Source organism: Pipra filicauda, unplaced genomic scaffold (assembly GCF_003945595.2).
Source record: "Pipra filicauda isolate LSUMZ 115617 unplaced genomic scaffold, ASM394559v2 scaffold319_size1146426_pilon, whole genome shotgun sequence".
NCBI lineage: Eukaryota > Metazoa > Chordata > Aves > Passeriformes > Pipridae > Pipra > Pipra filicauda.
The window spans coordinates 753,687-766,544 of record NW_024104442.1 but is presented as its reverse complement, the minus strand read 5'-3'; the positions used below and the strand labels follow the sequence as shown (position 1 = coordinate 766,544).

The 12,858-nt window shown below is 52.5% G+C and overlaps 1 protein-coding gene and 1 long non-coding RNA gene across 5 annotated transcripts; one reads left to right on the top strand and one right to left on the bottom strand.

Moving 5' to 3' along the window:
- Window positions 1–143: 143 nt before the first annotated feature.
- Window positions 144–8,948, bottom strand: VRK3 (VRK serine/threonine kinase 3). Its single transcript, XM_027737960.2, has 12 exons — window positions 8,815–8,948; window positions 8,419–8,732; window positions 6,925–6,977; window positions 5,174–5,240; window positions 4,328–4,412; window positions 3,767–3,869; window positions 3,319–3,411; window positions 3,012–3,144; window positions 2,142–2,262; window positions 1,812–1,870; window positions 1,048–1,196; window positions 144–457 (listed from the first exon to the last, which is right to left on the bottom strand). Exons 1-11 carry the CDS (start codon window positions 8,931–8,933, stop codon window positions 1,048–1,050), a joined length of 1,296 nt encoding a protein of 431 aa, XP_027593761.1. The 5' UTR covers window positions 8,934–8,948; the 3' UTR covers window positions 144–457.
- LOC120323693 lies at window positions 8,826–12,531 on the top strand. Of its 4 annotated transcripts, none has more exons than XR_005564416.1 (4): window positions 8,826–9,029; window positions 10,565–10,654; window positions 11,381–11,509; window positions 12,253–12,531. It is a non-coding gene; the product is annotated as an uncharacterized LOC120323693 (long non-coding RNA). The 4 variants fall into 4 exon arrangements; XR_005564414.1 differs by lacking the exon at window positions 8,826–9,029 and adding an exon at window positions 9,506–9,895 and having other exon boundaries at window positions 10,034–10,654; XR_005564415.1 differs by lacking the exon at window positions 8,826–9,029 and adding an exon at window positions 9,902–10,265.
- Window positions 12,532–12,858: the final 327 nt, after the last annotated feature.

Genomic DNA, 12,858 nt, shown 5'->3' with positions numbered 1-12,858 from the left:
GCTGAGTTCTGACAGTTCAGTTGCAGTGGCACTGCCTGGAGGTTATGTACATGAATAGCACAAGGAGCTTAAACCACCCTCACAACCCTACAGCAGCCCCAGAAAGGCCTTGAATGTACCAAATAACCAGCAGCAGCCTTGGGTGCTTGTCCACAACATTTATTACAAAACTATGTTCTGCCACTCCAGTTAAAAAAAGTCCCTGATTTAATTTCCCTGCTCCCCGTGGTTCCATTGCAATTCTCCAGCTACTGCTTCCCCTGACCTGCCAGGCAGGAGTGTCTTCACATTAACTTGGTACAGCAGCACCTCAAACTTCAGCACTGGGTCACATTAAAATGGGAAGAAAGCACTTAAAAAAACCTCTCTCATTCTAAAACTGGTAAAAGTTAAATATCTGTGGCAAAGGCCTCAACTGCAGAAAGCTCTGAACTCTTCCTGTGCAAGTTCTCTTGATCTGAAAGAAAAAAGAGAAGGGGAAGATTAATCAGTTCAACTCCTTCCAGGAACAAGGAATGGGGTGATGAGGAGCTGGCTCTGCGTTTCTGCTGCTGAATGCTTGGCCTTGCCTGATGCAGCCTTGGGCTAAAACCAGGTCTGGATCTGTACCAAGCCTCACTCTTGGAGGTGCCTCATGTCTAAAGCAGCACCTGGGCTGGAGAGCCACCACTGCCTCAGGGCTGAGGCACTAAAACCAGAGCTACACTCTGCGTTCTGAAAGGGGAAAGCAGATGCTACAGCCCAGAGCTTCAGTTCTCTTAAAAAAAAAAAAAATTACCAGATTGCATGAGTCTGCATTTTGTTATCACCTCCACAGCCCTTTGCTTTATTAACCCTTGTTCTATTCCTTCAATTTCAAGTATTTCCAGAAAAAACTGAGGAAACACAGGCTAAGCCTGGCTCTCTGTAGCACTGGCCTGGTGTCTCAATATGTCAGGAGGAGCAGGTCTGTGTCACCTGGAGAGATGTCACAGACAGGCTGCTCTGTCCTCAGGCACAGGGAGCAGGTACCAGCTCTGTGCTGCCATCTCAGCTCCTGGCACTCACCTAGGGCACCACTGGGATATCCACAGGGTCATAGGCTGAAGATTTCATCTTTTCCAGTGGCTTCTTGAAGAGCTGCCGTAGGGCCTCATAGTCAGGCTTCTCCTCATACTCCACAGCCATCACCTGCTCCAGGTATCTCTGCAGGGCCTCTGCAAAGCAAGGGCTGTCACACCTGGAGCAGCACAGCAACTCCAGCCACCTCTGCTCGCCCTGCAGCTCCTCCACCCACCCTGGGCAGCTGCACAGAGAGGAAAACCAAACCACGGCTAACACGAAGCTCAAAGACAGGATCATAGAATTAGAGAATAAAATAGAATCACAAGAGAGTTTGGGTTGGAAGGAACTTTAAAGCTCATCCAGTCCCACCCCTGCCATGGGCAGGGACACCTTCCTCTAGACCTCCAAGCCCCATCCAACCTGGCCTTGGACACTTCCAGGGATGGGGCAGCCACAGCTTCTCTGGGCAAGAGAACGGGATGGGGAAATGACCTCTAGCCCCAAATATTGCATTTTTAAACCCACCAGAACACCTGTCCCTTCAGCAAGGTTCATGAAACAGATCATGGGAGGCAGCCCTCCTTGTTTTGCTGTGCAGAAAACAAGGGATTTGTTCCCAGCTTGCCAACCAGTCCATGCAATGCTTGGTCACCATCACCACCAGAAGCCACCCTGGACCTGCAGCCCAGCACAAGACAAGGTTCTGGCCTCAGGTACAGTCAGTCCTCCTTCCCTAAGTCCCACTGCCACTGAGAGCAAGCCCGTACCTGGAATGGCTCTGTGCCCGAAGCACAGTCGGAGAAGGCCTTTCACATCCTCTCTGTACCTGCAATGGCACAGATGCTGTCACGTGAGAAACAGGGGAGCAGCCACCTGAGCACCTGGCTTTGGCAAAGGGACAAAAACCCAAACAGGCTGAATTCAGATGGCCATGTCCTGAATGGAGCAGAACCTGGGGTTCATCAAACACCTTGGGCCAGGCTCAGCCTTGGGATTTACCCCATCCCAACAGTGTACTGGGACTGAGCGATTTCAGTCACAAAACCTCCCTCTCTGCTTTCTGCTGATTTCCCAAAGGAGTAGATGATTTCTCCTACCTTTCCTTCTGCTCCACCACAGTTTCTACTCTGTCCAGCACATTAGACCAAGGCAAAAAGCCACAGAGCCATTTTACAAGACAGTAGCCCAGAGATTCCAAGTCACTCCGGCGAGATGGTCCTGATGGGAAGAGACGTTCACATGTCACTCATGAAGGGGCAGAAGTAAAGAAATCCAAGTGCTCCATTAGGATGTGCTCTGGCACATCAATACTTCTGTGAGCCTGCTAACTCCTACAGATGAGGAATCATCTCCCAGCCTCTGGAGGAAGATTTGCTGAGCACTGGGAGAGAGCAGTAACATCCCAACCAGGAGAGGGACCGGCTAATTTGGAGCGGGCTGCCCAGGGCAGTGGTGGAGTCCCCATGCCTGGAGGGATTTAAAAGCCACGTGGATGTGGCACTTGGGGACATGGGTGGCCTTGGCAGTGCTGGGTTTACAGTTGGACTCAATGCTCTTAAAGGTCTTTTCCAACCACACTGACTTTGGGATTTAAATGCCTTTCCAGCTTTCATTGCTTCAAGGTCAGAGCAGAGCCTGCTGCAAATCTGTTTTGGGCAGGATCCAGCCTGGCTTGTAACAGATCCCTGCTAAGCCAGCACAAAGGGCCCTGTTCTCTATTCCTCACACGCCTGTAGCAGCCAAGGCTCCAGATGGAGCAGGAACATCCCTGCTGCAGTCACTGAGTGACCTGGAGAGGCACAGCAGCCCAGAGAGAGGCAGGAGTGAGGAGCCCAAATTGGAAGCTGGTTCCTGGCACATATGAAGGTCTGGAAAGCAGCAGTGACAGGAATGCCAGTGGGGAGCCCCAGCTCCAGGGAGCACTGCCACAGGAACAGCTCCAGCATGTGCCAGGAACCCAGACCCACCTGCACCTTTGTGGCTGTCCAGGCTGATGAACTCCAGGGTGCCCTCGTGAGGGGTCCTGCTGCCCTCCCGCCGAGCCACGTGCCTCCCGCCGGGGCAGTACCGGAACGCGAAGCCATAGCCTGCCAGGGTCACCTGTGGGACAGAACAGCTCCCCCTGAGCGGCTGTGGGGTCACTGCTCAGTGCAGCCCCCAGTCCTGCACCACAGAGCCTGTCTGAGCACTGCACACACTGCTCTGCTGCCCTGCCTTATCCCGTTTCCCAAGCTCACCTCCACTGCCAGCCCTGCTCCTGCTCCTGCTCCCTACCTGTGTGAGGTCTGCTGGGTTCAGGTAGATGTTCTCAGCAGTGATGTCCCCGTGCACGTACTCATTCTCATGGATGTACTCCAGGCAGTCTAGCTGGGAATAAACAGAGGGGAGCCTATCAGACCATGCAGGCTCCTGTAGCACCCTGGCTATCACCAAGCTGGACTCTCCCCAGCTCCCTACAGCCATGTGGAGGAGCACTAAAAGCACCATCTCAGAGCCTTTAGGTTCAAAGGTCAGGTTTCTCTCACTCTCCTTATCCCAAATTCCTTCAAGGTGATACAACACTAAAAAGATGATACTCAAATTTACAAGGGGCTCGAGAGATGCTACTTAGAGACTCCAGCCAAGCCCCTGGAGCAGCTTTAAAACATCTCTGAAAGATCTGGAAGGAAGTTACAGGTCTTTTCTGACAAAGTCTCTCAGGAAGAACTGGCTCTCCACATACCAGCCGGACTGCAATCTGAAACGCTGCCTTCTCCCTCAGCAGGTTCAAGCCATCGCTCAGCACCGACTGAAGAGTTCGCCCCAAGTCAGAGAACACCAAAAACCTACAAGAGAAAAGGGTTTTGCACATGGCAGCACCTTCTTGTTTTGGAAACCCTGCAACAGACACTTGTCCAGCAATCCACTAGATCCCACTTTAACTCCAAGTTGACCTGGGCAAACACTTTCGTGATTTTTGATAAGAGAAAACTTCTTACAGAGGAGACAGATGTGCTGGTCTTGTGTTGCAGATACACAGCCTGAGTCTCCTCTTTGTGTTAAGTGTAAAGGACCAGAATAAGGTGTCCCCTGGCTTAAGGGGCAGCAGAAGCAAAAGCCATGGTTTCACTTGCCACACAAGGACTGAAGGAAACGGGACAATGAGGCAAAGCACTCAATAAATTATACAGGAGCAGTGCATAAGGTCAGGAGCCCAGCGGACAACGACAAAAGGACTAACAGACAGCAAGGGGAGGAGAGGGAACACTCACAAAAATGGCCCAAGAGCTCACAGTCCCCTCACCTGTAGCTGTCTCCATGCAGTCCAAAGCCAATGCAATTGGGAATGCCCAGCAAAGGCACAGAGTGACACTTCTTCCACTTCTCCACTGCAGAGGGAGAGAAAAGACACAGGGCAGCATAAGCTGCTGAGGAGATTCAGGAGGAAGGAGCTCGGAGACCTCTGAAGGTCTGCTCTGCCCTGGGCAGCTGACAGCTGGAAGCCTCTCTCATCCTGATTCTGGCCCCAAAATTCCAGCCTGATGTGTGGGGGTACTGGCATGTCAATGTGCACAGCACTTCAGAGCATGAATGGAACTGCACAGCAAGAATGGGATCCCTCCCATCCCAGGGAGGATACTGGGAATACCAGAGCAGGCTAAGGGGTTGCCAACAGGGCTAGGGAAAACAAGGAGAGAGGAGGAAGAGGGGGATGGAGAAGCAGATTTTTAGTCCTCCCAGAAGTGCAGGTTTGACATGAATTCCTCCACCACCCCTACCCACATTCTCTGGGCAGCTTTGCTCTTGCTCAGGTTTTGGTGACATTGGAGTCAGTACCACAGAGTATCTGACAGAAATGCCCGTGGAAGGGGCACAGGAGAGAGGGGGAGCCAAGGTGGGTGAGGCTGCAAGGCAAGACAGCTCCCAGGGACATCAAGACAGAGTGGGTAGAGCAAGAAAGCTTCAAAATGCCAGTACTGCAGTGTCCTACAGCACACACTGCTGGGAGAGCTGGCTCTTGGCTGAACTCCTCAGCACTAACTGAGCAGGGAATGAGTTTATCCTGTCCTGGCCTTCTGAGAGACTCATGGAACTGGTGAGAGAGGGATGCCAGTTGTCCTTAGTCCTTGCCCTCCCGAGAAGCACCAACCTGTGCCTGCTTTGGCAGCTCGCTGGAAGAAATTCTGTTCATTGTATATCCTCCCATCTTTGGCATCCTAAAGGGAACAGGAAGGAGGAGCATTATTTCAGCCACACACATCCTGCTGGAAAGGGCAACTTGGGCAAGATTGCTACAGGACTTCCACTAACTGTTTTAAAGAGCGCAGTGTCCCCCCCTAAAAAAATTAGCAGAGCTCAGGTGCTTTGGTTCACTCTCCAGTGCTGCCCCTCCCAACCACATAAACTCTCAGCATCAGCACAGAACAGGGGAGTGGCTGTCTCGGGTGGGGCCTTTCCAGCAGTGCCATTTACAGCTGCCTGTGGGTGAAGGACAGCCAGGCACTGCAGCCCATCTGGCAGCCTGGAGTGAGCTCTAGTCCCAAAGCTGTTACATTAAAGGGAGCCAGAGGTGACCTTCTAGTCACAGCAGGGATGAGGGCATTTCTGCAAACAGGCAAAACTCAACAGAGAGCTGTAACACTTCAGTCTAGCTGTCAGAAAATGAGACAAGTTAAAATGTCTGTATCTGTGATATTTAAGATATCGGTGCCATTGAGTGACCTCAAATGCACATAGTTTACATTCAGTATGCCTGTGTTTGCCTACACACATGTAGATATTCAACACACAAACTGACTCAGGACAGCTGCTATCATGCACAGGAGGAAGCAGAAGAGTTATATTCTAGCTGGTTTGATACCAAACTGGAGGATCAGCAGGCTTCAGACAACACAGAGACCATGTCCCAGAGGATATTTCACTCTGCACCTTGCCTGGTGAGCCCATCTGAGCCTTAAAATGCTCTCCTGTGCCTTATCACACTCCACAGTGCTCTGCAACTATAAGGGCTGGGCTGTGGCATCAGCAGACTACCAAGCAAAATGCCAAAAGACGTCAAAAAGTGCAAAACAGAGGAGTTGGGAGCACTGCCTACAGAAGCGATTACAGTTTCCCAGCTAGTGGTTCTAGTTTTGTGGCACTTAGCTGTCTTTTCTCATCAACACTGTATTTCTCCTCCATCCTCTTACATGTCTCCTCTGACAAAAGGCAGAGTGACTACTGAAGTGCCTGCAAGAGCCCCACACACCATCCATCAGCACCGGCCCTCCCACAGACCAGCAAAGCCCAAAAGCCACAGCAGACAAGGAAACAGTCTTTCTGCTCTAGTTTGTGAGCTACTGAAAATCAATCCTGAATTTCCACCACAGAACAGCTATTCCTGGAAATGACACACTCCTGGAGAACCCAAGGTATTGACAAGTGCCTGGAGAGCTGGCTCAGAACTCCAACTATAATTCCTGTTTGCTTCAAAAGTGTGCTCTGGCCTGATGGAGTATCTCCATGCTGGCTTGTCAGCACAGCACCAAGTTCCAACCTCTCCAGTCTCCCCAGACCTCAGCCATACAGGAGAAAAGTTGGTCTGACATTCCTGAATCAAGATCTTCACCTCACACCACCCAATTCAGTTCTGGAGGTTACTGAGCCTGGCAGACCAAGGCAGCAACTTTCTGTGATTAAGGCTTTTATTTTAATCCTCATATCTATTTCCTTAATATCTTTAGTGGAAGGGCCAACCTGTACTCAACTCCAAGCATAGCACCCTCAGGAGGTTATATCCATCCCTAAGCTGGAAGGGGCCTGTGTGACCACTCCCTCTGAATTCCTGGGACACTCCCAGCCAAACAGGTCAGGACACAGTACTCTATGCACTATTCCTTACCCAAACAGATCAAAACTCACAAGTTTGAGGGAGTAGCTTTGCTTTTGAGGGCAGGTTCCAGATGCTGACTGCGCTGTGGAAGGATGGAACAGATGTGGTTACAGGAGCACGGAAAAGAGGTTCTGCATCATTAAATGCAGCCTGTGCAGCTGGATTTACTCATCCTCTGCTTCTTTCACTTGGGCTTTGCAAAGCATCCTCTGTGACAGTGCCTTCCCAGATCACTACAAAATCATTCTTACCTTGCTCCAGGAGCTCAGCACCCTGCCATGCTGCGAGTGCAGTTCTGCTTAAGTCACAGAAGCATCTGGGCATGGCTACAGTAGTGAGGGGCTTTGAGGGGTATGTAAAGAACAAATCATTAGTGGAATCTCAAAGGCACCCCCAAATTCATTTGCTGAGCATTCCCTCCAGCTCACTCTGTGGTAAGAGATGCCAAAGTCCCTCTGCTCTGTATGGATGTTAGAGTTATATGTGGCCTCGTTTCTCCAAAAGGATTTGCACCCATGACTTGGCCTCGGGGCAGTTCCTCTTCTGTTCTTAGACCAAGCGCTACACACAGGTCACCCAAAACTTGTATCTATAAAAGCACCCTCCACTATTGATTTTCACTTTTATCACATCTTTTTAAAAACATAGATGGATGCTCAGACTTTGTTATGCAACAGCTTAAGTAATGAAAAAGAAACTAAAGCCAAATATCAGGCAAAACTTGGTCATGGAGAAAACTCTCCCTGTACAGTTTCCAAGTTAACAACAGAGAATAAGATCAAAAATTCCCCTTCAGAAGTTTACAACTAGACTGGAGAGAAAGGATCAGCAGTCACCAAATGGCTGAGTAGCAGTCCACATGATATAACTGCTTTCTTTTAGCCCACAAAATAGGCTACAGAATACAGAACTGACATTTAGTGGATACTGACACCACCTACAACACAGAACTCTCGCACAGTGCTGCTGGCAGTTAGGTTTTGGACCTAAAAAAACAGAAAGAGGAAGCATGGCCCCTAATGACAGGCATTTCCTCATAACAGAGCAGCCAGGCCTCAGCTCAATCTTGTTATCAGTGGCAGAATCACTGATGGTGGATGCCCAGTGAGAGAATGGCATGCTGGAGGGTTAGGTTGGATCTCAGGAAAAGGTTCTTCCCCCAGAGGGTGGTTGGGCACTGAACAGGCTCCCAGGGCAGTGGGCACAGCACCAAGGCTGCCAGAGCTCAGGGAGTGTTTGGACAACGCTCTCAGGGCCAGGGTGGGATCGCTGGGGTGTCTGTGCAGGGCCAGGAGTCGGACTGGATGATCCTTGTGGGTCCCTTCCCACTCGGGATATTCCGTGAATGCCGGCCCCTGCCGGCCGGTGGATCCCTGCCAGCCCGGCAGACACTCAGTGTCACCCCAATGCCACCCCCTCTACGGTTCTGGGGGTTTAGGGACGTCCCGACAGCCCCCTTCCTAACCCACAGCCGGGGACAGGCCCCCCTCACCGCCCCCGTCCCTCCCCGGGCCCCACAGCACCTTCGTACACCAGCCCGCAGCCGCCCTGCTCCAGCAGCCGCCGCAGCCGCCAGCGCCGCCCGCCCTGGTCCGCCAGCACCGTGTCCGCGGGGAGCGGCGCGGCCGGGCCGGGCCGGGGCTTGCGGGGCGAGCGGGGCCCGGGCCGGGCCGCCCGCGGGGAGGGGGCGGCGGGGCTGGGGGCCGGCGGCGGGGTCGGCGGGGCGGGCTCGGCGCGCTCCTCCTCGGGCAGCTCGGGCAGCCTCCCGCCGCAGGCCGGGCAGAAACGGAACGCGGGCTCCACGGCGCGCCCGCACTGCGGGCAGAACCGGCCGGGCCTGCGGGACACTGACAGCGTTACCGCCCGCTCCCGCCCCGCGCCCGCCGCCACCCCGCGCCCGCCGCCGCCGCGCTACGAACCTCGGGGAGCCGCCGACCGGCCCCGCCCGCGGCCGCTCCGGGGTCGGGGTCCGTGTCGGGGTCCGTGTCCCGGCCCCCGGCCCGCGCCGCCCGCGGACCCGCCGCCCCCGCCCCGACATGGCCCGGGCCCGCCCGCCGCGCCAACAACCGCGCATGCGCCGGGAGCGGGCCGGCCCTGGGGGGGCACCGGGCTGTGAGGAGATAGATATCGGGGTGTGAGGAGATATCGGGGTGTGAGGGGACAGCGGGGTGTGAGGGGACAGCGGGGTGTGAGGAATTATTGGGGTGTGAGGAATTATTGGGGTGTGAGGAATTATTGGGGTGTGAGGGGACACTGGTGTGTGGGGGGATGTTGGGGTGTGAGGGGTTAACGGGGTGTGAGGTGACACCAAGGCTCTGAGGGGACACTGGGGTGTGAGGGGACTCCAAGCTTTCATGGGACACTGGAGCTGTCAGGGGACATCGTGGCTCTGAGGGGACACGGGTGCTGTGAAGGGATACCTGGGGCTTTTTGGGGACATCAGGGCTCTGAGGGGACACCAGGCTTTGAGGGGACACGGGACTCTGAAGGTCCTCTGGGAGGGCACTGGGGCTCTGAGGGGACACGGGGGGCTGTGTGGGGGCTGTGAGGGGACAGGGCTCTGAGGGTACTCTGAGGGGACACAGGAGGCTCCGAGGGGACTCTGGGGCTGTGAAGGGACTCTGGTGCTCACAGCGGTCCCGTGGCCCATGGGCTCTCCCTGCCGGGCCGGGCAGGTCAGGCCACCCTGGGCTGGAGATGGGGAAGGAGCCTCAGGGGTCCCCTCCAGCCATGCCCCCAGCGCTGCCTTCCAGGCTCTATGTTTGCTCCCTACTTCAGAAAAGACACCAGAAAGCTGCTTAGAAACGGCCTTGGGACTGTGGGACAGGAGCTCACGGGTTAATGAGTGTGGGAGTTAATGTGTGGCACAGGGCTGAGATGAGTACCTGTATTCAGTGTTTGCTTCTGCGTATCCCATCCCCTGGGTACATTCTACACCTATAAACCTCAATCAGGCACCAATGTACTTCCATAAAAGAGGACTTAAACCTTTCCCTTCAGGTGGGCTGAGGCCAGGGTTTGCCTGGGGAAGGTGCCAGGCCCCTGAGCCCCCAGGGCAAGGGGCAGCAGGGGGCAGTGGGGACCCGGAGTTTCCTGTCCCACAGAACACCTCACGTGTAACAAGGTTGTTTTTCAAAGCCTGTCCCAGGGAGCCATGAACACCACAGCCTGGGCTGTGAGCAGAAGGCAAAGGGGATCTGGAAGGAAGTTCGTACCATGAGGAGCTGAGTGGAGCAGCCGCTCCCATCAGCTCAGCGGGAAGCAGGAGTGAGCAGCAATGGAAGGCAACATGAAGTAACCTCTGGGGTGTGACCCCCTGACTGAGCTCACCATAGAGCTTCAGGGCTTGGAAGAGGTGTCTCCAGACCAGGTGTCCTGCACAGACCTTATCCTGCTGGTTGCCCCTTCCCAACTGCTCCCAGTTGTTTTCCTAACATTCACTAAGCACACAGAAAAGTCCCAGGAAAGACACAAGTCTGCCAAATGACTCTGGGAAGCTTAGCTCGTGTTCAAGTTGGTTTCTGCAGCCTGTTTCTTGGATTTTTTTTAGCCAACTGAACACTGTCAGGAGCAACAGGACAGGCTGGAGGGGTTCTCCCGTTCCTCCCCACCACATGCATTGGGACACTGTGCTCCACAGTCACTCTTTTCTTTCCTTTGGCATTGCAGGTGGCAACAGGGCTATGCTGAACTGCCTCACTTCACTGCCACGCCCCTGCACAACCTCTTCAGTTCCAGTAATTCCCACATCCCATGCAGGTATAGATGCAATTCCTTTGTTAACCAAAGCACCCCTCAAAATTTTGACAGAAAAGAAACGGCCCTTCATCACATTGGTTTGAATTTTTCTCTACAGGTTGGTGGGTGGTGTTTTGTCTTTCCCTAATTCTTGAACCAAGATCATTGTCCCAAAGCTCTCTGCAGTGACCAGTGGCTCAGCTGGGAATGCCTTGGTCCAGCAGATTTATTAACCCTTTTTAACTTTTCAAAGCTGTTAATTCATGATCATGGCTCTATAATTTCGTTGGTGGTTGCCTAGGGAACAGTGATCACGACTTGATTACATTCAATTTGGGCAGAGAAGAATCCATTCAGTAAACAGAAATATAGGATGCTTTAAAAAGTCAAACCTCATAAAGACAAGAAAAACTGAGAAAAAGCAGTGATGGGGAAAGGCAGATAGAAAATTGTAGTAAAAGGCAATTCCTTAGGATTTATTTCAAGAGTCACCAAGCCAACACCAGAGAAGAGAAACCCCCACCCTACTTCAGTGGTGAATTGAAACTATTAATTAGCAATAAAGAAGAAGGCCATAACAAATGGATGAAAAGGGAAATAATTAACAATTTTCTCTATTTCATAACTGGTAATTCGCATCAGCAGGGTGAGCTGGGTGCCTGCAGTCGCTCTGTAGGGAATTGTGTCCCTGGCATTGCACCTCCCAGCTTGTCTCAGCAGGAATTTGCTCCCTCATTCCTGCCTCAGGCATTGAAAACCAGCCTGGATTTTGGCTGCAAAGGGGTCGGGTTCCTGGAGAGCCTCTGGAGAGCAGGATGGAGCAGATCCCAAGGTCAAACTTTAGTGCCTTGAATCTTCAGGCTCTCAAATCCATGGGTAAGCGTGTGAGCTTTAACCCTTTGGTGTCCCAAAGGGCTGTCAGGGGATGCAGGAATGGGGGAGGAACTGAGGAGCTCCTGGGGCTGGTCCTGGGGCCAGTCCAGGCTCTGGACCCTGGGGAAGTGCCATGGGACGGGGGTAAGACCAGGGTGGGGAGATCTGGGCCTGATCAAAGGCTGAGTCAGAGCCAGCAACAAAGATTTGTCCTTGTCCTCCTCAGCCAGGAGTGGCCTGGGAGCATCCTGGACTTCCCACAGCCCCAGCAAACCAACCCTCTGTGTGTTCCCTTGTTCCCTCTGGATCCATTTCCATGCTGGATCCCCACGGCAGAGACAGCCTCCCACAGTGTGCTCATGCACTGTTTGGGAAGTGCTTCCTGTTGGTCTGAGCCAGCTCCAGCCCTGTGCTGTTCCTTGAGGCTCTGCTCTAGGGAATGAAAATACTCTTCCCTTTGTTTCCCCCTCGGTGACCCCTTGCAGGTCTCTTCTCTGCCAGGCTGTGACATGCACCCAGCCTGTCCCCCACTGTTAATACACCTTACTGTCCTGAAGAGCTTCAGGAGAGAGATTTTGTTCAAGTTTTGCAAAAATTTCTCTTTATATTTGATCTGATCCACCATTATTTACATATTCCATGTTGTTCTAGCAAGAATTCCCTCCTCCAAGCCTTGCTGGATGTTGCCTCACCACTGCATGTTCTTTCATACATGTTCTGATGCCATATTTTCTTCCATCTTCCAGCATATCTGACAGGTACCAAAGCCAGGTTTAAGAGTCCAGTGTTTCCTGGATCCTTTGGAGCCCTTCCTAGAAATTAGCCTGGCCTTTGCCACCTCTCCTCCGGTTTGGGAAGGTCAGGGACCTGCTGCCTGTGTCCTGCTGCAGGGTCTGCCCTGAGCACGTGCCAGCCCAGTAGTTTTTCAGCAGAATTCCCACTTCTGATGTGTTTGCAAAATACACTGCTGTTAATTCTTATGTGGTAAGCGAATTACACTCAAAATATATTTTCATCTCAGTTAATGCTGTTTTTAGCTTGTGGGAAATTTGCATCTTTTGCTGTTTTCCTGGTTTGAAATAGATAATGCTAGTTTTTGCAGAATTTTTATTTTATTCCATTTTAGTTTTACTACTTATTTGTGTTTTGACTACCTTGCTTTCCTGTTAAACCATCCTCCTGCTGATTCACCATGGTATTTATTGCATTAGGATCTGTTTTGTAGGAGCCACACATCCACACAGGCTAGGCAGTGTCTCCCTGTTTTTTGCAACTATTTTCCTCTGTATTTCATTGAGTCACAGAATACCAAACTGATTTGGGTTGGAGGGGACCTCAAAGTTCATCTTGTT

Excerpts from the sequence above, each read along its gene's own strand:
- VRK3 (XM_027737960.2), bottom strand. The coding sequence starts at position 8,933 with ATGTCGGGGCGGGGGCGGCGGGTCCGCGGGCGGCGCGGGCCGGGGGCC. Across the intron at positions 3,412-3,766 it reads TTCAGATTGCAGTCCGGCTG|CTAGACTGCCTGGAGTACAT; the intron begins GTATGTGGAGAG and ends GTTTATTCCCAG. Across the intron at positions 3,145-3,318 it reads ACCCAGCAGACCTCACACAG|GTGACCCTGGCAGGCTATGG; the intron begins GTAGGGAGCAGG and ends TCTGTCCCACAG.